Source organism: Brassica rapa, chromosome A03 (genome assembly GCF_000309985.2).
Source record: "Brassica rapa cultivar Chiifu-401-42 chromosome A03, CAAS_Brap_v3.01, whole genome shotgun sequence".
Lineage (NCBI taxonomy): Eukaryota > Viridiplantae > Streptophyta > Magnoliopsida > Brassicales > Brassicaceae > Brassica > Brassica rapa.
The window spans coordinates 15,945,402-15,970,390 of NC_024797.2; the positions used below are offsets into that span (position 1 = coordinate 15,945,402).

The window sequence follows — 24,989 nt, forward strand, 5'->3', positions numbered from 1 at the left end:
TATTATGACAATATACAAATTATTAGAAAATCATATAAGTTGGAAGTCTCATTTAATAAATATTAAGAAAAAAGAAGTGTATATATTTATATGCTAATATTGTTTGAAATAAATTATATACCATATAAAAGTACATAAGTATTTTAATTTCAAAATTTTCTTTGAAATTTATTTTTTGATAAAAGTTTTGACAAATATTGATAACTTAATATTGAAACTTAAAACTGTACATTGATTTTTTTTAAATTATAAATTATTATAATTATTAAATATCCCATAATAAAAATTATGTTGTCGATTTAAAGTTTTTTTTATAAAAGGATACAAATGAACAAAAATAATATGAGTATAAATTTTTTTAATAGATATCAATATTAAAATATATTATATATCTACGTTAATATCATTTAAATTTAAACATATACCGTATAAAATAAAATAAAAGTGTTTGTTTGAATTAATAAAAATTTATTTTATGTGTTTGCTCCAATTTAATCATATATGTAATTGTTACTGAATTCTTAGTTATTCAATTTTTATTTATTATTTCATAATATGTAAAAAAATATATAACATGTAAAAATAATTTATATATAATGTTCATCCCGCGCAAGGCGCGGGTCTTAATCTAGTATAATGAAGATTTTATCCATCCATAAGAATTATTCGAAAAAGAATTATTCAAGACTCAAGTTTCTAAAGCTAAATGATGCAATAAAATCAAATTGCAATTAAAAATAATTATGTAGAAGCCGTCCTAATTAAGTCGTGGGTGCACGAAAACATCAAATAACTTGAGAATAAGCCAAGGAATATTTCAAAGGCTATAAACTGTAAATTCATGATTTATTAATACAAATAATATGGCGCCAATTGCGTATAAGTCAATTTCATAAATAAAAAAATGATTACATGCTCTTTAAATGTAAAGAAAAAGAGAATGGCACTGTCGTAAATATATCCACAAAGAAGCCCGTTGTAATAAATGTACCATGTTATAAGAAGCTAAACACCAATGCTTAACTTGTTGTCTTAAGCTGTGTACAGAATCAAGTTTCAGAGAGAGAGAGAAACAAATTCGCGAAAGACGACTAAAGAAATCTCAAAAAGCCTCTGATTCATCCAGAAGGTTTAGTCAAAGAAGAAGATGAACTCTCGCGCGATCTACGCCGTCATCGCGCTCCTCGCGCTCGTAATCTCAGCCGTCAACGCAACCGGAGGCTTCGGAGATTCGCTTGATTTCGTACGGACAGGATCTTCTTCGCTCTTCTCTGGATGCGAAGGTTCGATCGCTGAGTGTATAGCCGAGGAAGAGGAGATGGAGTTCGATTCAGATATCAGCCGGCGCATTTTAGCGCAGAAGAAGTACGTTAGCTACGGTGCGATGAGGAAGAACAGTGTGCCTTGCTCGCGACGTGGAGCTTCGTATTACAACTGCCAGCGTGGCGCTCAGGCGAATCCTTACCGCCGTGGATGCAGCACCATTACCAGGTGCAGGCGTTGAAGAGGAAGAAGATGATGAGTACAATTCCTGTTTTGCCCTTGCGTGTTTCGCTTTATTTTCTTCTTTTTCTTATTTATTTCGGGGATATATGGGTTTGATTTACACATTGATGAAAACTATAGTCTTTGATGAAAACAACAAAAAAAAACATATCGTTATTTTTATTTTGCTGGTTGTTCATATAAATATAAAAAAATAATTCAAAGTTGGGTAGATTAGTAAAGTTATTAGTCCGAGAAGGGATTGAGATCTGTGCTTCGTTTTGTGTTGTAACAATTAACGAAAAGTAATTAGTCCAATTTGGAATCTGAGTTGTATTTAATTATATCAACGGACCATATAATTAATTGAGTAACAGAAATGCATTCCTTTATTAGTTGGTGGTGGCATGTTGGCTAATAAGGTAATGATGGGACCATCACAGCCTAACACGCTTTAATTCAAAACATTTTCTTCATATTGTATTATTCATCTTCGTGAAACTTCCTTTTGCTGCAGCTGTTGTCTTCTGTATTTGGTATGCATCGTTGGATATTTTTGTATACATTATTAGGCTAACAGTAACCATGAAAATGTATAATCATGAAAATGTGCCAAATAATATTTAATAAGTAAGGTTTTGAAGAAAAAGGGAATAAATAGGCTATGATTGATCTTAATATTTAGTTGGCTTTGTTTGAGTAATGTTTTAGTCTTTCCTCCACATTCTACATCAGTAATGTAAGATTAAATACAAAACAAAATGAAACTAAAAAACCATATCACTCACTAGTCAGTGGTCACTACCATGCGTAGGTAATTTAATTTACTGGGCCTCACTCATATTCACTAGTGACCTCCAGCGAGTCCAATTACACCACTAATAACACCTTCGTGATTCCGTCTCGTATCTGAAACGACGTGGCGCCATGTCATCGCCATTAATTTATTTGTTTATCCTATGATAAGTCGCATTGTGGGCTAACAAAAAGCCCATATCAGATATTTACATACGGGCCCACGTGTCGTTGATCCAATTGCTATTATGCGCGAAATCTCACCGCCGTTCACGTTAACATACTCCAAACCCTTTACGAGCTATCTCTCTCCCTACCTCCTTCGCCGGGAAAAGTTTATTTCCTCAGAAAGTTTCTTACTCGAAAAAAATCTCGTCTTCGTATCTGAATCAGAGCATTCAGTATGGGAATTCAATTATTTGACAAGGCGGATCTATGGAAGAGTTTGCTGCTGCTAAAGGTCCAGCTCCGTGATCGATTTCGAATCGCCGTCGACGATCACCGTGGCAGAGCCGCGGTTTTATATACGGACGGTTACTTCTCCTCCTCCATCCACCGCTTGGCTGCTCGATTCCGGAACTTCCGCCGCGAGTCTCTCCCTTCTGCCCCCGCTTTCTATCGCAGAAGAGGTTTGGATCATCTCCCCCTTGTTAGAAACTCTATGATGAATCTTTAATATCTACGTATGGTGTGTGTATAAATGATACTTACAGGCAATTGGATCCTAATCTCTCATGTTTGAGCTTTGTTTTGATTTTGTAATTGAATCAGAGAGTGCATATACCTTTGTTAAATTCATATGAGAGACCAATGTCGAGTTGGTCCAGCGGTAAAGGGGTTACAACTGTAACTACCGCCATTTGAGTTCAATTCGCAACCCAATTCGCGCTGGTAGAGACTATTTACAATGCTTGTGTTCTCGGCAAGTTTGGTGGTTCTCAGAGAGATTGTTAATTTGGAGCCTATTGGTTTAGTTTCTTGTCGTGGATGAGAGATTGTTAAGTTTGTCTTGGTTCTTTGTGGGAACTTTTATCAGATAACTCTTTATTGTTGCAGTACCTAAAGATTTGACGGCAGAAGAAGAGTCTGCTATCTTCCGGATGCTTCAAGCTGTGGCTGTTCCACTTATTGGAAACGCTTGTCATGTTTTCATGAATGGTCTTAACCGTGTTCAGGTGTGTGACATCTTAGATTACTGTTCTGTAAAGATGCATTCTTTTCTTTCAAAAGTGTTCTCAGTTCTTAGTTTTGTTTAACTTTCTAGGTGTATGGTTTGGAGAAGTTGCATGATGCTCTGCTCAACAGACCAAAGAACAAGCCTCTTGTAACGGTACGAGGTGACTTATGTTCTGAAGATTTTTGTATGTTTTGTGGTTGGGGGTTACGGTACCTAATTGTATGCTTGTATTAACAATCTCCAGGTTAGCAATCATGTGGCATCCTTGGATGATCCATTTGTCATTGCTTCGTTACTTCCGCCTAAGCTTCTACTCGATGCTCGTAATTTGAGGTGGACGCTTTGTGCTACAGATAGATGCTTTAAGAACCCTGTAACTTCAGCTTTCTTTCGATCCGTCAAAGTTTTGCCAGTTTCTCGCGGTGAAGGAATTTATCAGCAGGTGAAATAGACTGCCTAGCTTCTTAATTGTCACATGTGTTTTTATCTTACTTCAAAGCATCTGATGGAAACAAGGGTTGAGCTAAAGTGAGTGACTGTTTTGTAACTATCTCACAGGGAATGGACATTGCGATTTCGAAATTGAATAATGGTGGATGGGTTCACATATTTCCAGAAGGTAGTCGCTCTCGGGACGGTGGCAAGACTATGGGCTCAGCAAAAAGAGGTATTGGAAGGTGAGTCATATATGCTTTAATTTCAGCTACTTTGTTGTGTAATGCGTTTCTATTACCTTATTCTAAGACAAACAAGCTTGTGATTCACTTATTTTTGCAGGTTGATTTTGGACGCAGATACCCTCCCTATGGTTGTTCCATTTGTGCATACTGGTATGCAAGATATAATGCCTATAGGAGCCAGTGTTCCACGGATTGGCAAAACAGTGAGTATCTTTAAGCTACAGCCCACTTCACAGTTTGGAACCATTTTTTGTACTAATAGCGAACCATAACTATATACACTCTTAGCTTAAGGGGACTTGATTCTTAGTGATTCATGGGTTGAAACCAATCTTGAACTAAGCTTTAAGAAAGGATGAATCGATCACTTAATTGGGGTTTCATATGTTGGTTCTGTCTATGGTTGATTTAGAGTTCAGACCCCTAGTGTAATGAAACGTGTTTGAACTTTGAAATATCTTGCTATAGAATGACGGTGAAACATTTGCAGGTGACAGTGATCATTGGAGATCCTATTCCCTTTAATGACCTTGTAGACACTGAAGGAGCCAAACACGTTTCAAGGAAGCAGTTGTATGACACTGTATCTTCCAGGATAGGACAAAGATTGCACCAGTTGAAGCAACAGGTTGATAAAGTATCTCTGGGAGCACACTATTCAGAAGAATCACCAGCCCTTCTTGGTAAACAAATTTCCCAAACCGACGTCGTCTCAAATGGTTTGGATTGTCAGGTTCCTAAAAGGGGATTGCCATCCGAAGGAAGCATCAGCCTGAAGGTTAAGAGGTTTCTGGACTCTACAGAGATCATGGGGTTTGCGGCTAAAGGGTTGTTTCAGAGCAATTACAAGAGTAGGGATGAATCTGCAAACTATGGTGAAATCCGGGGTTTAAAGGCATGGAGAGAGTATTATGATGTAAACAATGGATTACAAAAACTCGATTACACTTACTAATTTGCATTATGATCATTAGTTTAGTTACAGAAGCTCGGTTTTGAATAACAGAATTTTATGGATAAATGTGCTGTACTTAATGCTTGTGCTAATCTGATCACCTAGCATTGGATCTTAGGTTATCGTGTGCATCAAAAGTGACATAATTTACTAGATCTAGTATGAATGAATCAGATCTTTAGCCATGCGAAAGTTGATGTTTTCGTAGATGCTAGGATGTTTATGTGAACATATCAGATTTATTCTCTAAGATTTACTGTCGGACCTCAGACCAAACGACATTTTAATGGCTTGGTCTGATCGGTGAAATAAGCAAGTATACGCCAATGTGTTGTTCTAACTGCGAGCTCTGAGTTCTAGACTTGTCCTTATTTGAGCCTGAATAGTTGTCTGGTTTGCCGTTTGCCGTTTGCAATTGAGATCATTCAAATTAACTATCCTAGATCGACCTTTCTTAGTTTGAATTCTAATATACATTGTGTTACTTGTTTTTCATGCCACTTTGAACTTAAATCCTATTATTATTTTAGCTGAGAATCGATTTTTGCAATTGCCAAAATCAAATCTTTGATCTCTTGTGTTATGGCTGAGTAGTCGATTAGTTGATCTAGGTGGTTAGAGTGGTAGATCGCAAGTTAAACACAAATAGGTTTACGCTATTCTATTAAATTAATCTTCTAGAAAATCTTCTTTTTTTTTGGGCCGGTTTTAGGCAAAGAGGAATACTAATAATTGTAACAAATTTTGTTATGATTCTAAAATAATTGAGTCATCAAAAAAAAGTTGGCAGACATTAAAAAAAATATTCAATTAATTCGTAAATCTTAAAACGGCACCGTTTGATTCATCGCAAACCAACGGTCCTGATTTACTCTCGATCATAACAGTTTTATCTATTCAATGACGAATGTAACCCTTCAGGCTATCGCCGGCGACAACAACTTAATTTAATCTCCTCCGTCATTTGCTTTGGTAGTAGAGAGATAGAAAGCTATGGCGGACGAAGAAGACGAGTTACAGGAGACGGAACTAAGCTACGATCAGAAGAAGGAAATCGCGAAATGGTTTCTCCTCAACGCTCCCGCTGGCGAAATCAATTACGTCGCCAAAGGTACTCAAATATTACACTAATATGTTTTTTTTTTCTGATGTGTATCTTATTCCACTGAGATGTGGACTCTGCATACGGATTCGTAATCGTATATTGTTCCCGTGCATTGATATCTCAAGGATCATTGTGTGTAATTTGACATTTTCATTTCGATTTTTTTTTTTTTTATGGAAGATTTGAAGGAGGTTTTGAGCGATGAGGAAGTGTACAACGAGGCGGCCATGGAGGCGTTTCCAGTGTACAACAAGTCTCACATGATTTGCCTTGAAATGCCCAGTAGGGCTGGTGATGTGAGTTTAATCTCTCATGAGTTTTGAAATCTATAATTGTTTGAAAATTAAAGTACTTTTCTCTTTGTCTTCTACATAGTTTTCATGAACTTAAGGCTGGTATCTTAAAGTAACACGCAACATTTCTTTGATACTGTTGATCAAATCATTTAGTATTAATTTGTGTTGTTGTGACAGGTGATTATTTCATCTTATAGTGAAATTACTGAGAATGAGTACCTTGATCCAAGAACTGCCCAGGTTGCCATAGTTGATCACGTTAAACAGGTTCACTATCGATTCTATTTTATTCTTAGTTATAGCGTGATCCGTGATGTGATTGTGAATATATACTTAGCCTGCATCTCTTTTCTATGACTAGATTTGTACAAAAGTACGTCCTGCTTATGATGAAGAACTTCCATCTTCCTATATTGAGGAGTTCAGGTATGGTATTACACCTGATTTAAAATCAGATTAATGAAAAAAAGTCACTTCTGAATGTTCATCTAGTTCTAGCTTAAGTTCTTATGGCAGCAGATGAAAACATTAGAATATAATATTGAAAAGACGGTTATGTATTACAGATCTGCTCTTGATGCTGAAATCCAGCGATACGTTAGTGAGTCTTACCCGAAAGGTGTGTCTACCGTTAATTGTGTGAAGGGGAAATATGCTGATGGACCAGGGACGGACTTTGAGCTCGTAGTTATAATTACTGCCAGGAAACTCAGTCCCCAGAACTTCTGGTGTGTACCTCCTGATCCTCTTCTAATTATTGTTAAATTCTCTTAGCATCAGCTATGGTCTCTCTGCTGAAATAGCTTTGGTTGTGCAGTAATGGAAGCTGGAGATCTGTATGGAACATTGATTTCCAGGATGAATCGCAGGTGCTTGACATAAAAGGGAAAGTGCAGGTAACATTATGCTCTCTGTAAGTTGGTTGTGACTTATTCAAAAGCCAATGGAAGATCAGTGAGCTTATTCGAAGTATATTATCTCGTTCTCTTCAGGTAGGAGCACATTATTTCGAAGAGGGGAATGTAGAGTTAGATGCAAAGAAAGAGTTCCAGGATTCGACAATATTTCAGGTACTCTCGACATGCTCGACTATAATCTCACCACAAGCTAAGGCTAGCATGTCCTTTACACCTTATGTATAATGTAGGGTCTGATACTAAACTTGTGGATGAATTCTTGTTTACATTTTTTCAGTCTGCTGATGACTGCGCGATTGCCATAGCCAATATCATAAGACACCATGAAACAGAGTATCTTGGAGCTCTAGAGGTATCCAAATAGCTAACTCATTATTTGTTGTTTCCTTCTTTTACCATTGATGCTTGTGTGGCTAATTCTGCTTCGAACCAAATCATTAGGTAGCATATTCTAAATTACCGGATAACACTTTCAAGGTAACGTTTTTGATGGATGTAACTTAGAGGTGTGTATTTTTTTACTCATCAATCTGGTTTTGGGATTTTTTGCAGGATCTGAGGAGGAAACTACCAGTGACAAGAACTCTGTTCCCATGGCAGAACACTTTACAGTTCAGCCTAACCAGAGAGGTGGAGAAAGAACTTGGACTTGGCAAGTGAGACTAATCATCAAATCTCAACCTGGACTTCTCTATTTAAAGTTTCTGTGAAGAGGAATAGTATCATCGATTATGTTTCTGTTGTCTGTGTATTTGTTTTTCCTTTGTTGGTTTTGTACAAAACTGCTTGCAGTGTTGAATCATTGATATTTGTTAGTGGAGTTCAAGAAATGGGTTATTTGGTTTGAAAATTCATGTTAAAAGCAATGTTCAACAAACTAGTATATACAAATGGCGAAGAAAAAAAGAATGTACAAACCGCGCATCTCTTCAAGTTATATCAAACGTTCTGTGCAAGTGCAAATGCAATGAATATAATGGATTTTAAAAAATTGCAAAAAGCTCCGATGCCGGGAATCGAACCCGGGTCTCCTGGGTGAAAGCCAGATATCCTAACCGCTGGACGACATCGGATTTGATGTTACGTTCAGTTGGGTTAGCAATAAAACATTATTCTTAGAGAGGAAAACAGGTTAATTTGTCTCAGTATTAGATTGTGACACTCTTTTGGAGTTTTTTTTATAAATTATTTTGGAGGTTTCTATTGATGTTTAAGTGCTGTTAAGAGTATTCTTAGAGTTGGAAAACATTTGAGTTTCAGTGTCTTTAATTGCAATCTGATGGGTTTACATACTACCTTTGTGAAAGATGTAAAGTAGAATAATATTATGAATAGGTGAAATATAGTACCTCTGTGAAAGATGTGAGGCCTAAGAGCATCTCCAGCCCACCTCTATTTCTACCTCTATAATAGTATTTAGAGGTAAAATCACTCCAATCCATCTCTATTTTTACCTCTAAAATAGAGATTGCTATTTTCTCCTCTATTTATAAAGGAAGAAATAGCATTCCTCTATATTTTGCTCTATATGTAGAGATTTCTATTTTAGAAAAATACATTGGAATAAAAACCACCATAGAGTTCCTGTATTTCAGAAGTCCTGACAGGCAACTTTTTTTTTATAATTATTAAACGTTAAACTTTATTTGGTTATTTATTTCCTCATCCCTCCTCTTCTCCCTTTTGCTCATAGTCGCTCTCCTCCCCTCTTCCCGGCGATCTCTGTTTCCCTCCGATTAAGCTACTGAGATGGCAACCCCCATGGTAGAAGACACGTCAAGCTTCGAAGAGGATCAGCTTGCATCCATGTCCACCGAAGACATCATCAGAGCTACTCGCCTCCTCGACAACGAGATTCGAATCCTCAAGGTTCCTACCCACAACTCTCTCGATCTCTCTTCCGCTTCTTCGTAGCTACATGATTGGACCTTAGGATATAATTTTGTGTTCAGCAATTGCTTATAATTGGAATAAGTTCGTGCTGGTATCTGATTTAGGGTTTGACTGATTAAGTTGATTGTAATCTGTGACCTTTAATTTAAGTTAATTGTATTACTATTATCTCAAAGTTTTGATTTTCAACACTACATTGGAAGCTACTTATATGTAATTTCATAATATGATACTGTTGATCTTTGTGTTTGGGGATACAGGAAGACGCACAAAGAACGAATCTTGAGTGTGATTCTTACAAGGAGAAGATAAAGGAGAATCAGGAGAAGATTAAACTCAACAAGCAGCTTCCTTACTTGGTTGGCAACATTGTTGAGGTACTCTCTACAAGTGTTTCTTTGCGTTATTTATACCATCTTCTGTTTGGAGTTGATGTATAGCTGTTATGTTATTAGATCTTGGAGATGAATCCGGAAGATGATGCTGAGGAAGACGGTGCTAATATTGATCTTGACTCTCAACGCAAGGGGAAGTGCGTTGTGTTGAAAACCTCTACACGACAGGTGAGAGTTCTTTCATATATATATTTTATACATTTTATGTTCGTCCCATTTCATTTCTGAGCAAATCCTTTTGATTGCAGACTATCTTTCTACCAGTTGTTGGCCTCGTGGACCCTGATAGCTTGAAGCCTGGGGACTTGGTTGGAGTTAATAAAGACAGTTACTTGATTTTGGATACCTTGCCGTCTGAGTATGACTCTAGAGTTAAAGCCATGGAGGTCGATGAGAAACCTACCGAAGATTACAATGACATTGGAGGACTGGAGAAGCAGGTCAGTTTTTTTCCCGTTGTGTTTGTGTGTTTGTTGCTGCATTGGATCTGATTTGAGTTTATCTTCTGAAACAGATCCAAGAGCTTGTAGAGGCTATTGTGCTCCCCATGACGCACAAGGAGCGTTTCGAGAAGCTTGGTGTACGTCCACCGAAGGGAGTGCTCCTGTATGGTCCTCCAGGGACTGGTAAAACTCTAATGGCTCGTGCTTGTGCAGCACAGACCAATGCCACCTTCCTCAAATTGGCAGGCCCTCAATTGGTCCAGGTATATTATAATGTTATATTCAATTGCGTTTCCTTAAAAATCCATTACCTTATATCTTATGGAGGTATAGAATGATGCATGTGTAATGATTCTGTGTCATATCTGAATGTATGTAGATGTTTATTGGAGACGGAGCAAAACTTGTCCGTGATGCTTTTCAACTAGCAAAAGAGAAAGCTCCATGCATCATCTTCATTGATGAAATCGATGCAATTGGTACAAAGCGTTTTGACAGGTACAGTTTACAGTTTTTCGATTTCTGCACTTCATCAGCAGCTCACTAGCTACATTCTTTGGCTGAGAGTGCAGTGAAGTAAGTGGAGACAGGGAAGTGCAGAGGACTATGTTGGAGCTGCTCAATCAGCTTGATGGATTCAGTAGCGATGAGCGTATTAAGGTGAGAGAGTCTTTATCTATTCTAGACATTTAGCTATATATGGTCTCACAAAGAAAGAGTAACAATCAAACCTCTCCAATATGTTTCAGGTGATTGCAGCAACTAACCGTGCAGATATTCTGGATCCAGCACTCATGCGTTCTGGTCGACTAGACAGGAAGATTGAGTTCCCACATCCAACAGAAGAAGCAAGAGCCAGAATCTTGCAGGTTTGTTGTCTCTCCCATATTCTGAACATGACCCTTTGTAAGCTTTAAAACTCTCCTTACTTAACTTGCCCAAACTGAACATTAACAGATTCACTCGAGGAAGATGAATGTTCACCCAGACGTCAACTTTGAGGAGCTTGCAAGATCGACAGATGATTTCAATGGAGCTCAGCTGAAAGCAGTTTGTGTAGAGGCTGGCATGTTAGCTCTTCGTCGTGATGCCACAGAGGTAAGAAGATACAAAAGTCTTTATGCTCTATGATTGAAGTGTTGTCTGGTTTTTAAACATTGAGAGGTTCTCTGTTGTTTGTTTGATGTGTTTTCAGGTGAACCATGAGGACTTCAATGAAGGTATCATCCAAGTCCAGGCCAAGAAGAAAGCAAGCTTGAACTACTACGCTTAATCTCTCTCTCTCTGTCTTTGTTTCTTTCAACTAGTTTTACATTCCGGTTTGGATATTTTTCATATTTAGTTGTGTTCATCTTCTTTTCCTTAAAAAGTGGAATTTAAAATGATACACTACTTTTTCACGTCAGCACATTCACCTGCATGTCCATGTTAGAAGTAATCAACAAAAAGGATTTTTGATACCGAAGCAACGAATATAAAAGAAAAAATTGAACACATTTATGAATCTATGGGTCTTGAACATGGTAAATTTGAACACCCACCAAAACTGAATAGAGCCTAAATACAGTAATATGCGTTTGATTTGTTCATTTTCTTTCCTCTAAGAAACATTCGATTTTTCTTTTATATTCCAATTTTATTATCTTCTTCTAATCTGATGTCTGCGAGAAATATTTAATTTTTGGTTAATAGATATTTGCTTAACAATATCATACTAACCAAACCAAATTCAAAACCAATTTTACCCAAAAAAAAAACCAGTTGTAAGATATGATGCCCAAAAATGGAAAGTTTAGTTACCAAGGTGGTATTAACAATGTACTTAATTGGTAATAGAGGAAAAAAGGAAAAGAAAAAAAAAAGGAAAAAGTTAAGGGCCGTGTGAAGTAGACAAAACAGTGAGAATAAATCTGAGCCGTAGAATTTATAAAAGTATTCGGACATGGGACATTGCTTCTACCCGCAACCCAATCTTCCTCACACAAAACATCACACCCCAGCAAACAAAAGAAAAGCAAAAAAAAAAACTTCAAAAAGAAAAACGATTTTTTTCCTTCTTCTGGGGTCTCTGGTGGGTAACGATCGGAGAGAGTTCATTGATTCATAAGCTTTTAAAACCGTTCTCTTAAATTAATCGAATCGGGGGAAGAGCTTGAATTGAATTGAATTTGTGTGGTGGTGATTCGAGCTCGACGAGAAAAGGGTTTTTGTTGAGATTTGATTTGAATTGGTGTGTTATGGGTTTAGGCAATAAGGTAAACAAATTCAATTTCGGAGATAACGATCATCTCCCCGACGAAGGAGGTGGCGGCGAAGAAGGAGATGGTTTCGGCTCGGTTGCGTGTTCGATTTGTCTCGATACCGTCGCTAAAGACGGCGATCGAGCCTGGGCTAATCTCCAATGTGGTCACCAGTTCCATCTCGGTAACGTTTTCTTAAGCTTTGATTTTGATGTGCTCTTTTTTTTTTGGTTCGATTGAATTGTGGTTAGTGATTGTCTGAAAAAGTATTGCTTCAGATTTCGATTTGAATCGTCCAGATCTGTATTTTGTTTTTTGGTTACTGTTACATTCTTGGTTGGTGGCTACTGTTGTTAATTGAGATTTGAACTTTTTGTTGTAATAGTTATGGATGGGTAATAGCTTTGGAACTGATCTGTTCATGTTCATGATCTGCAGCTAAAAAGCTCTTTTGCAGATAGCTTGATCACTGTTTTTATCACAATGCCAAGTTTGTTTGATTGATCTCTTTACCCTGTTTGATGACATCTGTTAGCTCAGAGTATTAGTCCCGTTTGTGTTTCTGCAGTAAAATGCATTATGTGCTCTTCATTAGTATTGTTTACGAGGGAATGAGAGTTCATATGCGTCTTTTCTTCTTAATCTTTGTTCACTGTATGGCAATCTTGGATGTCTAGTTAGGAGTATCTGTGTGTTTATATGTTTATAAGTTGGCCAAATTCTCCTGATAGATTGGGGATTATCTATATGAATCGATGCAAGAGAGCTTTCCAGCTAGAATTTGAGATGTCCTCCACTGTGTGGCGGTATTAAATACCTTATGTTTGGTTTCTTATCCTGTTTCACAAACTCATCTAATTTCACGTATCTTTTTCTTAGATTGTATTGGGTCAGCTTTCAATGCAAAGGGGGTGATGCAGTGCCCAAACTGTAGGAAAGTAGAGAAAGGCCAGTGGCTTTACGCAAACGGTTGCCGCTCACACCCTGAGTTCAATGTCGAGGATTGGGTTCATGAAGAGGAGATTTATGATATCGGAAGCTACCCTGAAATGGTAAAAACCCTATCCTTACCCAAGCTCTCTTACGTCACACTCCTCTGCCCCACTTGCTTGAGTTGTGTTCCACGTTCGAAAACGCTTGTGTTTATGTTATCTTTGCAGGCTTTTGGAGTTCACTGGTGCCCATTTGGAAGCTCAGCGCGTCTTCCCTCATTCGAGTCAGTAATTAAAAACTCCATTTTCTGATACCTTTTGGAATCTTCTTTGCTGATGAATGAATCTCTCTTAAACTTTGTAGGGATGGAGACTTTTCGCCGAGTTCATGTAAGATCGTTTTTCTCTCCCTTTGTCTTGGTTTATTAACCTATTGAGTCTAACACTATGGCACAGATCATGATCTCTTGAACCAGCAAGGCTACTTCACAGAACCACCAGCTCCAACAGCAGCGGGTCACCCATGTCCGTACGTAACCTACATTGGCCCGGTTCATTCCTCTTCCTCAAGCTCTGCCGGCGCTGCAGGCGTTTCAGACAGTCCAAGCTTCACTAGCCATTGGAACACCGGCTCATCGGCTGAAGTCCCAACTCCTTATGGCTTCCCTCACTATCACGGCTGGGAGTATCACTCCCCTCCACCCACACCGCCACAGCACTTCTCTCCTTCTGGCCCTCACGTGGGGAGTCCAACTCACCCCACGCCTCCCCCAGCTTCTGCAAGAACTTCCCGAGCCAATGGCTCGGATGTTATCAGACCAAGAATGCCTCAGTTCATGCGTCCATCATATCATGGTCACAGGTACATATTGTCCTGAACTCTTGACTTCTTGCTATAATCTTATTGCTAACACTCTGGAATTTACAGTTCAAGTGGTAGAGCGGGGAGCTCGGTGGCGTCTGTTCCGAGAACACCGCCTTTTCCAGGAAGCAACGTTCGGACCAGAGACAGAACACAAGCTCTTCAAGCGTATTACCAACAGTCTACTGCACAGCAACACCAACCAGATTCGCCTATAGTCTCTCGTGGGCCTGTGTTCCCCTCTGGACGGAGGCCCAGTAGAGGATCAGCTTCTTCATCTTCAGATCAGGCTGGAGGAGGGAGCGGGTTTCTCCGGTTTAACATATGGGAGAGAGAGCCTTATATGCAACCGCAACAAGCCTACCAAGTTAACCAGATGGATAGAGAACCATCCATTTGGGCGTCTTCTTTCAACGAAGGAGGAGGGAGCTTCCATCAGAGGCATGGCGGTGGAGGACCATCGTGAGAGGTGAGTCAGTTGCCGGCGAGGGCAATTCTCATACCCAAAGAAAAAAGGAAAACTATGGGAAGTTGATATTTGATAAGACATGAAAACACTCACTGCATGCTTGAAGTTATTGATAATATATGAACACAAATGAATGGTATGTAATGGTCTGGAGAGAGAGACTTGCTTCCCCTGTTTTGGTGTTGACCGTGTGGTTAAAGCCGGTTTGGGTCTGGTTTAGATCCGAGTAGCGAACAGGTTGTTGGTTATTTGTTTTTCTTTGATGTGGCTACACTGGGTATCCAAGTGAAATACCCTAACGCAACATTTTTCTTCTTAATATGTTCAATTTTTTAGTAAAATGATGTCTGTTTTCTATGCAAAATGAAAAAAATGACAAATCACCATATCCTGAAGTCGTATATGTAACAAGAAAATCTGAAAATATAATACTCCAAGCAACATCTGTGTATAATTGTATATGAATGTTCATGAGGGTAAACGAACCATGAACTTTCAGATGGATTATTTTGTGTTGTAATATGTGTTACATATATACGGAAAATAATAAAAACTCAATAATTAAACTGAACTACTACACTAGCATTTGCATTTTGCTGGTGATTTACAAAAAAAATCTCACTTGTTACAAAAACAATTGGGCTTTTAATTCAAGTACGAAAGTTTTGGGTTAATTTGGAGATTTCTAAAATATTAGAGGGTAAGTTCTGTTATTTAAAGGAACATAAATTAGGTCTATAAGAAGCACTTTAAATGAGCAAAAACCCTAGCCACATTTTGTTTCCCGTCTCCTCTCTCGTTCAACCGGCGCCGCTCGTCTTCAAGGTACGCTGTTACTCGCTCTCTCTCTCTCCATCTGATGGAGCACTCTTCAGTGTCTTATATTAGATTTGATAAGAATCATCTCTCGAAACATTAAGATAGAATAGATTCACGAGTTTGTACTTTCACTCTTTCTCTTGCTTGAGCTCGTGTTCACTCTCTTGATAGTGTAATTAACGAGGTTAGATTAGAAACCCGCTTGTAACAAGTTTCGATTCTAATCAGATCTCACAGGTTTTGGAAATGGCATATAGTATTCAAATAAGATTCATTAAATGTTTTTAAACACCTTGTCTGTATTCAGACATGTCTTTGGCTTTGTATGTGTGATTTATAAACACTCTGTGTCCTGTTTTTTGGATTTTTATAGGAAAGGTTTGAGAGAAAATGAGTCGTGGAGGTGCAGCCGTTGCCAAGGGAAAGAAGAAGGGAGTGTCCTTCTCCATTGACTGCTCCAAGCCTGTCGATGACAAGATCATGGAGATTGCTTCCCTCGAGAAGTTCCTTCAGGAGAGGATCAAAGTCGGTGGCAAAGCCGGTGCGCTCGGTGATTCCGTCACAATCACACGTGAGAAGAACAAGATCACTGTTACCTCCGATGGTCAATTCTCCAAGAGGTAACAAACACTCAACACCACATTTTTCCTCTAGTGATTATAGGATTTATAAGCAATCTGAAGTTTCAACTCTTTGTTTGTTGTTACTTTTCAGGTATTTGAAGTACTTGACGAAGAAGTACTTGAAGAAGCACAATGTGAGGGATTGGCTTAGAGTGATTGCGGCTAACAAGGACCGTAACCTCTATGAGTTGAGGTACTTCAACATTGCTGAGAACGAGGGAGAGGAAGAAGACTAGAAGAGCTCTACTCCTTGTTTCTTTTGTTGTTTTGGTTTCTGCTTTTTGCTGCTATCAATACAATTTATCTTGGTTCTTTTTTGTGAGAGATCTTATCTAGTTTTGGTTGAAGTTAATTATCATTTCAGACAGTTGTTTAAGAAGATTATTTTGGTTATTATCTTATGGTTGAAGAATCTGTTAATGAAGATCAAAACTATTAGAGGCGAACTTAACTCAAGGGTAACAAAGTTGAGCGTTCGACAGTGTTGATTATTACCACGTACCCATGGTTACTTACACCAGATGCTGAATCATCCCTTCTTCTCAAGCTTACCGTCCAGAGGAGATATTCAAACTCCGAGCTCACCGACTTTGTCTCAATAGTTCCCAAAATTTTGGGCAAGAGAGTTGCAAAATCTACCGGCTTATACACGGTGAAGAAGAAGGTTGAGTTTCTTGGTGGAGAAGATGAATTGGTCACTAAAGGACGTGGTTGTGAGGTGTGAGTCTCTTCCAATGAGTTGATTCTGCTTTTGTTTCGTTGTTTTATGAAACTGTTACGGTGAATAAAAGTTTGTGAAATTGTATTTTTGATGATACAAGAAAATAAGAACAAGCAAAAGAGGAGAGGCCACTCTATAACTTAAATGAATAAACATAAGAACAAGAAAACAAACCAAAAGGAGATGAAAAAGCAGAGAAGAGAAGTTTATGCAACTATACACAGAAAAATATTTGGGTTACAGCTTTTTGTTTCCTCTCTCTCCCTTTTGTTCTTCTTTGATGACTAAGTAAAGTAGTCTTTGAGTTTCTCTTCTCCGTTGCAGCTTACCTACATCTGAAGTAATGCCATATATAGCCTAGCTTGAGCTCATGAAACCAAATCTCAAGGGAACAAGCTTTCTTGAGTTTCTAAGACTTTCCCATTTTTGGTACCTAATAAAACATAAAGAAAGCCATGTGTTAAGCTATACCAATCATAGTATCAGAAGAAGGGGGCTTCTTGGTCTGGTGAAAAACAAACCTTCTTGAGAGGAATACCGCTTGAAGCTGGAGCAGGTTTCAGAATCTCAAAAGAGCAAACAAGAGACTGGTCCACACTCAACAATGCACCTGCATTGTCAAACTCTCCACCATAGTTTGGAGCAGAGAATATAGTAACTAATCTCCTTTTAGCAAAAAACTCATACCCATCTTCCACTACCTGTAAAACAAACCAAAGTAAATCACAAAGGTCTCTCAAGTAATGTCTAAACAAAGTCTTTTTTTTAACCTGATGGCCACGGCAAATGAGATCAAGATCATTCTTATCCAAGAACTCAGCAACCACATCAGCACCAAACGTGCAAGAAATACCTCTATCACTATCAGACCATCCTTCACTCTTCTGATCAGGATCCGACCAAAGCAAATCACAAAGAAGACCATTGTCCGGAATCTCAGTAGGCCTCTCAATCTCCCTAATCTGCTCCAAATTCTCCAGCTCCGGCGACAGCCCCCCGTGCATACACAAGATCTTGCCGTCAATGAGAGCAGCTACAGGCAAACAGTTGAAGCAGTCGGTGAATATCTTCCATAGCCTGACGTTGAATCTCCTTTTGCATTCGTCGTAGAAGCCGTAGATCCTGTTGATCTTGGCGTCTTCATGGTTGCCTCTCAGGAGAAAGATCTTGGACGGGTAACGGATCTTGTAGGCCAAGAGGAGGCAGATTGTTTCGAGGCTTTGCTTGCCTCTGTCGACGTAGTCTCCTAGGAAGAGGTAGTGTGCTGAAGGAGGGTAGCCTCCGTATTCGAATAGACGAAGAAGGTCTTGGTATTGTCCATGAATATCACCTGGTATAGTCGTCTTTTGTAATATTTCTCATAGTTTGTAATAACATAATAAAAACAATGCGAAACCATTTTTTGAATCTGTTGAACAGAGAGGGAGAGAGAGAGAGAGTACCGCAGATGCGAATGGGAGCATGGAGGTCGAGGAGATTAGGCTGAGAGAGGAAGATTTGTCTAGCGTTAACGCAAAGTTGACGGATCTCGATCTCGGAGAGCTGAACCTGTTTGCCTCCTTTGCCTTCTAATAGTCTTCTTATGATATCATCCACCGTACTTATCTCCATCACAGCTTCCATTGTCGTCGTCATCCTTCTTTTTTTTTTTTACCAGAATGCAAAATTAAAACAAAAGGGTTTGCGACAAATCAGGTGAGAAACAATGGGTCGTTGGTGGTTTCAAGGATTAATGAGGAGGCGATCAGAAAGTCGGAAGCTTTTTTGGATTTTTCCGGGAAAATGCGGGAAAGAAAGAGACAAAACAAAAGGGGGGAGAGACCAGAAGTAAATCTTTGATTAGTCTTAAAACTCAAGTGGATCAAATGGACAGAGATTAGATTAGAACAAATCCGAATTTAAGATTATAACTTGTTTTATTTCAGAACAGAGAAACAAAAAAGAAAGTTTCAGCTTTAGAGTATTGAGGGGGGGGGGGGGGGGGGGAGAAAAACAAATGGTGCAGATAGGTCGTCGTCTTTCTCTCTCTCTCCTGTCTGGAAATTTTGGAAATCTATTTTCAACGCAGTTTTTGGATTTTAATGGCTATTGATTACAATGAAGAAAATGAAGAAGTCGGTCAAATAGTAAGGTTACAGATGGACATGGTGATCATAAAGATAATTAAGAATATGAAATGGAACAATTGGAATCAATGGACTTACATTATAATAGCTAGAAGGTAATTAGTTTTAACCTTCTAAGGCAAGGATATGGGTTAGTGGACGGTGGTGGAAGAAGATCCAGACAAAAAGATGAGACGTGGAAGATTCTCATTGGAACTGGTCAAAAGTAATTTTGTTGTCGGGCGAGAAACCGCGTTTTTTGAAAAGTTCGGTTTTATCGTTAGAGGTAAGCACGCACGTGTGTGACTAGATCATGTTCCTCTCTAATTGGTATATTCAAAAACACATTATTTTACCTTTTTGGTAAATATTAAAATTATTTATTACTACAAAGTAAAAGTAATATTCTCTCTATAAGATGTTTAAGGTTTTTGCAAAAATATTAAAAAATACAAAATTTTATGTAATTAGCTTTGATTACATAAAATAACATTAAATAAAACTAATTCAACCAATAAAAAAAGATGCAGTATTTTATAATTAGTTAAAAATTTCAAATTACTTGGAATTGTGAAAACATCACTTATTTTGAAACAAAATCAAAATCCTTAAACACCAGTTAAACTGGTACGGAGGGAGTATGATTTAGTTTTTAATAGATAACATATTTGATAAAAAAATAGATAACATATTAGGATTGTGCATATAAATTTTAAAAAATAACCTAAATAAAAATATCATTAGTTATTTAACTAACTATAATCTAATATATAATAAAATAGAATGTATAATGTCATTGATTATATATATTAGTTGTGAATTGCTGACCAAAAAAATTGTGAATACAATTTACATAGAAAATTGAAAACATCATCTAATTTAGAACATAAAAATTCTTCTAAAACATTAAGTATTAAAAACAAATTGAGTATAGTTTATAACCTTTTTGAGTAAATGTTAAATTCAATTGAACCTTGATTGATGTGATTAATACTCCATAGCTATCTATGTGTATATGATTCTATATATAATAATTTATAGCTTAACAGTTTTGGTCCCAAAAAAAAGGCTAACAACAATGTTACACCTAATAAGTGGTTCAATCCTTTTGTCAAGACACCATAGATGATTAACATAATACAACACACATCAAACTGACACAACAGAAATCATTAAACAATTTTAATCTAAAACATTATCCCTATTATTGATGTTGGGTCTCTTTCTCATGTCAATTAATGAGCTTAACCCATAAAACACAACATGGCATGGACTCACATAATAGAAGAGAAGTACAAGTGGTATCTAGGCTCTAACTCAAGTCTAAATGTTTTAGGGTGACCCAAATGTTTAAAGATGACTTTAATTATATTGGGCTTTTACGGCCCATATTGGAAATAAGAAAACCCTAAAGCTGAATCGAGTCCGTTACTATGAACTGATATAAAAGCTTAGATTCATCACTTCTCTTGCTGAAGCTTCGACTGCGGCGGCACCAAATCCCCGGACGCTACAATGGTACATTTCACCTCTATCAATCTCAATCTCCGTTTCTGAATGCTTTGAGTTTTGTTGATTCTGAGATCAAATTCGGTGGTGTTTGCAGGGTATCGATTTGATCGCTGGAGGTAAGAGCAAGAAGACCAAAAGGACAGCTCCCAAGTCCGATGATGTCTACCTCAAGCTCACTGTCAAGGTCCAAACTTTAACCAACACTCTTTCTCTTTTGAAGAGTTATCATGTTTGGTGAATCTTACTGAACATGAGATTTGGTCTTTTGTATTCAAAAATTGCAGCTTTACAGGTTTCTGGTGAGGAGAACTCAGAGCAAGTTCAATGCAGTGATCCTAAAGAGGCTTTTCATGAGCAAAGTCAACAAAGCTCCTCTTTCTCTATCTAGGCTCGTCGAGTTCATGACTGGCAAGGTTCCATTTCGTTTCAAAACCCTCCTATCTCTATGTTCCTTGGTGTAGAAGTTAGTCCTAGGTCATGATAAACTCTGTTTCATTTCTTTAGAATCATGCTTATGAGTTTTGAATGTGATCATATGATAGGAAGATAAGATTGCTGTTTTGGTTGGAACCATCACCGATGATTTGAGAGTACACGAGATTCCAGCTATCAAAGTCACTGCCTTGAGGTTCACGGAAAGAGCCAGAGCTCGTATTGAGAAAGCTGGTGGTGAATGCTTGACCTTTGACCAGCTTGCTCTCAGAGCTCCTTTGGGACAGAACACGGTAACCGCTCTACTTACATTTTCTTTTCTACTTGGTGTGATAAAAAGTGTTTAACCTTTACTTTGGTTCTTGTGTGTAGGTTCTTCTTAGAGGACCTAAGAACTCACGTGAGGCTGTGAAGCACTTTGGTCCCGCTCCTGGTGTGCCACACAGTCACTCGAAGCCATATGTTCGGTCCAAGGGAAGGAAGTTCGAGAAGGCCAGAGGAAAGAGGAAGAGCCGTGGTTTCAAGGTTTAAGAACATTGTCTGTGTCACTGAACTTGATTCTGTTGTGTTGTTGCTTCTTAATCACTTTCATAATGGTTTTTGTTAGAGAATTGTGCTTTTTGGTGCCTTGTTTCAGACAATATCCAGAGTTTTTGGTGCCTTGTTTATCAAACTTTAAATTCTTTCCTCAAAAGTTCTTAACGTCTTGGCCAAGTATACTAAAATGGATGAAATGATCAAATCTCTTTAGAGCAGTTTGTGAACTAATATTCTACATGATGAATTGATATGATTATAGAATTATAAACAACATATTTAATTTACTGCGATGATTAAACATGAGTTTACAAAGCTATAGACATTATTAATCTCAAACAATTTGGTATAGATCAATAATCCTGAATTCTTCAAGGTTATGCAAATGCTTTTGGTTCCAGGTTTTAGTAAGAAAAAAAAGAAAAGACATTATATGGCATCTTAATGGATCTTTTAGTTAGACAATGCAATGTCAGGATAAAATGGGGGAGGTGGTGGATAAACCGGGGCAGCAGCACCACTTGTCACCGATGAAGCCATCTTGATAGAACCTTCTGGGGTAGCTGCTGGAGACACTGAGCCAGCACCAGGTCTCTCCATAGAAGCCATCCTGATAGAACTTTCCGGAGCAGCTACTGGAGAAACTGAGCCTGCACCAGGTCTCTCCATAGAAGCCATCCTGATAGAACCTTCCGGGGCAGCTGCTGGAGAAACCGAACTAGCACCACTTGCCATCCTGATAGAACCTTGTGGGGCAGCTGCTGGAGAAACCGAACCAGCACCATTTGTCTCTGTTGAAGCCATCTTTAGTGAACCTTCCGGGGCAGCTGCTGGAGAAACTGGGGCAACTGCTGGAGAAACCGGGGTAGCTACTTGAGAAACAGGGGCAGCTGATGGAGAAACCGAGCCAGCACCACTTGTGTCCGTGACGGAGGGGGTACCTGAAGCAGCTGAGCCGCTTGGGGCGGTGGTTGCAGCGTTAGGGTTGGCAGCCAAGAGGCCAGGAGTGTACGGAACACCTTTGCCGGGAACCCAAATGCCACCTTGGATGAACTGATCCGGTGTGAACTTGAGAATCTCCTCGTTACTCAACTTCTTGATTCCTGCCCAAGTAACCCGGTTTGCAAGCCCTGCTCCCGGTCCTGTGTTCTGAGCCTCAGAGTAGAACAACGTGTCAAGCCCAAAGTTCCCCATCCACGGCATCCATCCTTGAGGCTGGACGAAATCCGGGAGGAAACTGTTCATGATAATTGTCCTCGAAAACTCTCTCCACGGCCTACCAAGATAGGCTTTGCTAGTTGCCTTGACCGCCAAGTAATCCGGCTCGCCGGCAATAGTACAACCTTGGAACACAAATCCAGTTGCTTCCCTCGCGTCGCTACGACCGTGGGCTGTGATGGGGCACGCCTGGTTCGGAAGCGGCTTCCTCACCAACAAAGTACAGTTCTGGAACACGGCAGCCGCGTCTCCAAAGAGGAAATCAATAGTGCCTGAGATGGTGCAATCACGGTAGAACTGACGGTGAGAGTGGGCGTAGAGGGTGTCTTGGTAGCCGTCGAATCTACAGTTGAAAAAGATGGACTCGTCTGATTGAACCCTAACCGCAACAGCTTGGAATTTGGCTGGACCAGCAGTGTTAACGAACCCGATGTTCTTGGCAATGAAGGAGTCTCCAATGATGGCTGCAAGAACATTTACATGCATCAACATTTATAACTTCTAATATATTTATAAGCTAATGAGTAATTTTTGTAGCTTTTTACATAAACCCCCAAATTATGATTTTCTTATCTTTATAAAAGTTCTTAAAAAATATTTATATCTTCCAAATTCAGTGAGTATATGTGACGTACCAACAGTTTGGGTACGGTAGGTAGTGATACCGTCCTTGTAATTCTTGCTACCGGATATGATGGTTTTCTCCGGACCATCACCGAGGAACACGAGATGAGTCATGCTCTTGTTGATCTGAACGTACTCCTGGTAGATACCAGCCTTAATGTAAACCACGAAGGTCGTGTTCTTCTTCTTTGGGACGAACTTCAAAGCCTCATTGATTGTTTTATACTGACCGCTCCCGTCCTGAGCCACCACTATATCAGGCTTAGCATCGGAATACGCAGCAGCAGCCTGCAAGAGCCTACGCCCTCGCTGGTCCACCCACGAGGGGATTTCCTGGGACAGCAGCCTGCGGCTGCTGAACTCAGGAATCCCCATTTGTCCCACGAAATTCGACATTTCGCTGATGATTGCTAGCCCGTTGCGTGTCAACTCGATAGCGGTTTTCAACGCTTTCTTCATGGTCTCCCCAGCATTCCCTTGCGTCCCTTCGAACCCTTCGAGGCAAGTCTCCTCGTGGCTGATCGCCGCGCTGAGCCAGATCCTTAGGTTGATCAAAGCCTCGTCGAGTAAATGGAACTCAAACTTACCGAGCTCCTCGAAAGAGTTGCTAAGCTCTCCCAACGCGTAATCCATCAGCTCCTTGCACTGATCAAGAGCCATCTTGGTCCTTGGATCCTTCTGAAGCTCCATCATGGTCTGCGACTTCTTGGCAGCGGCCGTGATCTGCTTCATCGTCGCGCTGAACGCTGTCTTAACCAACTCGACCGGGTCGGTCGTGTTGTTACCATTTTTGTTTAAACTGTCTTCACATGTCTTTTTGAAATCCGTTGGTGCACATACGTCCTTAACGGCTTTGACGGAAGACGTTATCTGCGCGTCAGAGTCACCGTTGCCTTCGTTCTTGTTGAGGCTGACACCGACGGTAACGGCCACCACCATGGAGATGAGAAGAACAGAGGAGATTGAGATGATGACATACCTTCTCTTCCTCTTGGAATCATCATCGTACCCGTACGACATGTTTGTCTTTTTTTTTTCTTTTTTTTATTGATTTCTATTAATCAAATTGTTTTTGAACCTGAACAGCTCTGAAGATATTTATTTGTTTTTTAAAAGATAAGAGCTGTTCGTTATTCTTTTGAGAAAACAAGATTGTGACGACCCCTTCGAAGGTTTACGTAGCCTCCTTAGGAGTATGTAATTTTTTCATAGTTGCCGAGATGGATTATTTATAACGGAAACGAGAAATTAAGAGTTCGTTATTTTTCTGGTTGCTCTGTTTTATGAGGCTTGGCGGGAAATGCGGCTAGTGAGAAAAGGATGAAAAATAGACTTGTGGTAGTTTTCTTGTCTTCTCTGTTTCTCCATGAGTTTCTAAATAAGGAAAATAATTAATTTTAGGGATTAAAACTTTGTTTTCTCTACCAGATTATTCAGTGTCTTAATCGTGTTTTAGGTATGTTCTTTCTAATTTTGATATGCCAACCACGTCTTAAAATTCATAGAGCTTAAAACAATTATGAATTGAGGAATAAACAATTAATACATATATTTTTCTTAGTTAATTTAGAAGTTAGTTGATCTCTACATATAATCACGCAAATTTTGGAGATCAAGAAAAATAAATCGTTTTCACTATGTCCATGATTTTGCAAACCACTTTCATATAGATATCACAATTGGCAATAAGAAAACTAAAGAAGAATAAGAAACGCACTTCTATTATAGTGATATAAAAATATTTTTTTAAATTA

The 24,989-nt window shown here is 38.9% G+C and overlaps 9 protein-coding genes and 1 non-coding gene across 11 annotated transcripts; 7 read left to right on the forward strand and 3 right to left on the reverse strand.

The window, feature by feature from the left end:
• Positions 1 to 1,013: 1,013 nt before the first annotated feature.
• On the forward strand, positions 1,014 to 1,829 carry LOC103859094 (protein RALF-like 22). The gene has a single exon (XM_009136578.3). The coding sequence runs from the start codon at positions 1,148 to 1,150 to the stop codon at positions 1,502 to 1,504; it is 357 nt and encodes a 118-aa protein (XP_009134826.1). The 5' UTR covers positions 1,014 to 1,147; the 3' UTR covers positions 1,505 to 1,829.
• A 136-nt stretch (positions 1,830 to 1,965) lies between these two features.
• Positions 1,966 to 5,209, forward strand: LOC103859095 (tafazzin). Its single transcript, XM_009136579.3, has 7 exons — positions 1,966 to 2,909; positions 3,337 to 3,455; positions 3,545 to 3,610; positions 3,702 to 3,899; positions 4,016 to 4,134; positions 4,235 to 4,340; positions 4,628 to 5,209. The coding sequence occupies exons 1-7, from the start codon at positions 2,684 to 2,686 to the stop codon at positions 5,090 to 5,092; spliced, it is 1,299 nt and encodes a 432-aa protein (XP_009134827.2). The 5' UTR covers positions 1,966 to 2,683; the 3' UTR covers positions 5,093 to 5,209.
• A 737-nt stretch (positions 5,210 to 5,946) lies between these two features.
• LOC103859096 (F-actin-capping protein subunit alpha) lies at positions 5,947 to 8,264 on the forward strand. 2 transcript variants are annotated; one of them, XM_009136580.3, is made up of 10 exons: positions 5,947 to 6,203; positions 6,378 to 6,493; positions 6,671 to 6,760; positions 6,855 to 6,919; positions 7,060 to 7,221; positions 7,311 to 7,389; positions 7,486 to 7,563; positions 7,688 to 7,762; positions 7,852 to 7,887; positions 7,963 to 8,264. In XM_009136580.3, the coding sequence occupies exons 1-10, from the start codon at positions 6,086 to 6,088 to the stop codon at positions 8,068 to 8,070; spliced, it is 927 nt and encodes a 308-aa protein (XP_009134828.1). In that variant the 5' UTR covers positions 5,947 to 6,085; the 3' UTR covers positions 8,071 to 8,264. The 2 variants fall into 2 exon arrangements, with proteins under 2 accessions (XP_009134828.1, XP_033144070.1); XM_033288179.1 differs by lacking the exon at positions 7,852 to 7,887.
• Positions 8,265 to 8,411: 147 nt separating this feature from the next.
• Positions 8,412 to 8,483, reverse strand: TRNAE-UUC. The gene has a single exon. It is a non-coding gene; the product is annotated as a tRNA-Glu (tRNA).
• Positions 8,484 to 9,022: 539 nt separating this feature from the next.
• On the forward strand, positions 9,023 to 11,555 carry LOC103859097 (26S proteasome regulatory subunit 6A homolog). The gene is made up of 10 exons (XM_009136581.3): positions 9,023 to 9,279; positions 9,564 to 9,680; positions 9,759 to 9,866; positions 9,947 to 10,138; positions 10,213 to 10,404; positions 10,521 to 10,639; positions 10,714 to 10,801; positions 10,891 to 11,010; positions 11,099 to 11,239; positions 11,337 to 11,555. Exons 1-10 carry the CDS (start codon positions 9,160 to 9,162, stop codon positions 11,412 to 11,414), a joined length of 1,275 nt encoding a protein of 424 aa, XP_009134829.1. The 5' UTR covers positions 9,023 to 9,159; the 3' UTR covers positions 11,415 to 11,555.
• Positions 11,556 to 11,800: 245 nt separating this feature from the next.
• LOC103859098 (E3 ubiquitin-protein ligase RFI2) lies at positions 11,801 to 14,985 on the forward strand. The gene is made up of 6 exons (XM_009136582.3): positions 11,801 to 12,565; positions 13,261 to 13,433; positions 13,542 to 13,597; positions 13,678 to 13,703; positions 13,770 to 14,175; positions 14,242 to 14,985. Exons 1-6 carry the CDS (start codon positions 12,379 to 12,381, stop codon positions 14,639 to 14,641), a joined length of 1,248 nt encoding a protein of 415 aa, XP_009134830.1. The 5' UTR covers positions 11,801 to 12,378; the 3' UTR covers positions 14,642 to 14,985.
• Positions 14,986 to 15,227: 242 nt separating this feature from the next.
• Positions 15,228 to 16,506, forward strand: LOC103859100 (60S ribosomal protein L22-2). Its single transcript, XM_009136583.2, has 3 exons — positions 15,228 to 15,469; positions 15,837 to 16,083; positions 16,178 to 16,506. The coding sequence occupies exons 2-3, from the start codon at positions 15,854 to 15,856 to the stop codon at positions 16,320 to 16,322; spliced, it is 375 nt and encodes a 124-aa protein (XP_009134831.1). The 5' UTR covers positions 15,228 to 15,469; positions 15,837 to 15,853; the 3' UTR covers positions 16,323 to 16,506.
• A 361-nt stretch (positions 16,507 to 16,867) lies between these two features.
• Positions 16,868 to 19,510, reverse strand: LOC103859101 (serine/threonine-protein phosphatase PP1 isozyme 9). The gene is made up of 4 exons (XM_009136584.3): positions 18,250 to 19,510; positions 17,578 to 18,137; positions 17,329 to 17,508; positions 16,868 to 17,240 (listed from the first exon to the last, which is right to left on the reverse strand). Exons 1-4 carry the CDS (start codon positions 18,440 to 18,442, stop codon positions 17,217 to 17,219), a joined length of 957 nt encoding a protein of 318 aa, XP_009134832.2. The 5' UTR covers positions 18,443 to 19,510; the 3' UTR covers positions 16,868 to 17,216.
• A 777-nt stretch (positions 19,511 to 20,287) lies between these two features.
• LOC103859102 (60S ribosomal protein L18-2) lies at positions 20,288 to 21,550 on the forward strand. Its single transcript, XM_009136585.3, has 5 exons — positions 20,288 to 20,430; positions 20,519 to 20,608; positions 20,709 to 20,837; positions 20,967 to 21,149; positions 21,229 to 21,550. The coding sequence occupies exons 1-5, from the start codon at positions 20,428 to 20,430 to the stop codon at positions 21,385 to 21,387; spliced, it is 564 nt and encodes a 187-aa protein (XP_009134833.1). The 5' UTR covers positions 20,288 to 20,427; the 3' UTR covers positions 21,388 to 21,550.
• Positions 21,551 to 21,654: 104 nt separating this feature from the next.
• LOC103859103 (probable pectinesterase/pectinesterase inhibitor 21) lies at positions 21,655 to 24,439 on the reverse strand. Its single transcript, XM_009136587.3, has 2 exons — positions 23,247 to 24,439; positions 21,655 to 23,075 (listed from the first exon to the last, which is right to left on the reverse strand). Exons 1-2 carry the CDS (start codon positions 24,253 to 24,255, stop codon positions 21,847 to 21,849), a joined length of 2,238 nt encoding a protein of 745 aa, XP_009134835.1. The 5' UTR covers positions 24,256 to 24,439; the 3' UTR covers positions 21,655 to 21,846.
• Positions 24,440 to 24,989: the final 550 nt, after the last annotated feature.

Excerpts from the sequence above, each read along its gene's own strand:
- LOC103859094 (XM_009136578.3), top strand. The coding sequence starts at position 1,148 with ATGAACTCTCGCGCGATCTACGCCGTCATCGCGCTCCTCGCGCTCGTA.
- LOC103859095 (XM_009136579.3), top strand. The coding sequence starts at position 2,684 with ATGGGAATTCAATTATTTGACAAGGCGGATCTATGGAAGAGTTTGCTG. Across the intron at positions 2,910-3,336 it reads CGCTTTCTATCGCAGAAGAG|TACCTAAAGATTTGACGGCA; the intron begins GTTTGGATCATC and ends TTATTGTTGCAG. Across the intron at positions 3,611-3,701 it reads AGAACAAGCCTCTTGTAACG|GTTAGCAATCATGTGGCATC; the intron begins GTACGAGGTGAC and ends AACAATCTCCAG.
- LOC103859096 (XM_009136580.3), top strand. The coding sequence starts at position 6,086 with ATGGCGGACGAAGAAGACGAGTTACAGGAGACGGAACTAAGCTACGAT. Across the intron at positions 6,204-6,377 it reads AATCAATTACGTCGCCAAAG|ATTTGAAGGAGGTTTTGAGC; the intron begins GTACTCAAATAT and ends TTTTTATGGAAG. Across the intron at positions 7,888-7,962 it reads TACCGGATAACACTTTCAAG|GATCTGAGGAGGAAACTACC; the intron begins GTAACGTTTTTG and ends GATTTTTTGCAG.
- LOC103859097 (XM_009136581.3), top strand. The coding sequence starts at position 9,160 with ATGGCAACCCCCATGGTAGAAGACACGTCAAGCTTCGAAGAGGATCAG. Across the intron at positions 9,681-9,758 it reads TGGTTGGCAACATTGTTGAG|ATCTTGGAGATGAATCCGGA; the intron begins GTACTCTCTACA and ends TTATGTTATTAG. Across the intron at positions 10,640-10,713 it reads GGTACAAAGCGTTTTGACAG|TGAAGTAAGTGGAGACAGGG; the intron begins GTACAGTTTACA and ends CTGAGAGTGCAG.
- LOC103859098 (XM_009136582.3), top strand. The coding sequence starts at position 12,379 with ATGGGTTTAGGCAATAAGGTAAACAAATTCAATTTCGGAGATAACGAT. Across the intron at positions 13,598-13,677 it reads GCGCGTCTTCCCTCATTCGA|GGATGGAGACTTTTCGCCGA; the intron begins GTCAGTAATTAA and ends TAAACTTTGTAG. Across the intron at positions 13,704-13,769 it reads AGACTTTTCGCCGAGTTCAT|ATCATGATCTCTTGAACCAG; the intron begins GTAAGATCGTTT and ends ACTATGGCACAG.
- LOC103859100 (XM_009136583.2), top strand. The coding sequence starts at position 15,854 with ATGAGTCGTGGAGGTGCAGCCGTTGCCAAGGGAAAGAAGAAGGGAGTG. Across the intron at positions 16,084-16,177 it reads GATGGTCAATTCTCCAAGAG|GTATTTGAAGTACTTGACGA; the intron begins GTAACAAACACT and ends GTTACTTTTCAG.
- LOC103859101 (XM_009136584.3), bottom strand. The coding sequence starts at position 18,442 with ATGACGACGACAATGGAAGCTGTGATGGAGATAAGTACGGTGGATGAT. Across the intron at positions 18,138-18,249 it reads TGCTCCCATTCGCATCTGCG|GTGATATTCATGGACAATAC; the intron begins GTACTCTCTCTC and ends CGACTATACCAG. Across the intron at positions 17,241-17,328 it reads GCGGTATTCCTCTCAAGAAG|GTACCAAAAATGGGAAAGTC; the intron begins GTTTGTTTTTCA and ends ATGTTTTATTAG.
- LOC103859102 (XM_009136585.3), top strand. Across the intron at positions 20,609-20,708 it reads ACCTCAAGCTCACTGTCAAG|CTTTACAGGTTTCTGGTGAG; the intron begins GTCCAAACTTTA and ends CAAAAATTGCAG. Across the intron at positions 21,150-21,228 it reads CTCCTTTGGGACAGAACACG|GTTCTTCTTAGAGGACCTAA; the intron begins GTAACCGCTCTA and ends TCTTGTGTGTAG.
- LOC103859103 (XM_009136587.3), bottom strand. The coding sequence starts at position 24,255 with ATGTCGTACGGGTACGATGATGATTCCAAGAGGAAGAGAAGGTATGTC. Across the intron at positions 23,076-23,246 it reads CTACCGTACCCAAACTGTTG|CCATCATTGGAGACTCCTTC; the intron begins GTACGTCACATA and ends ATGTTCTTGCAG.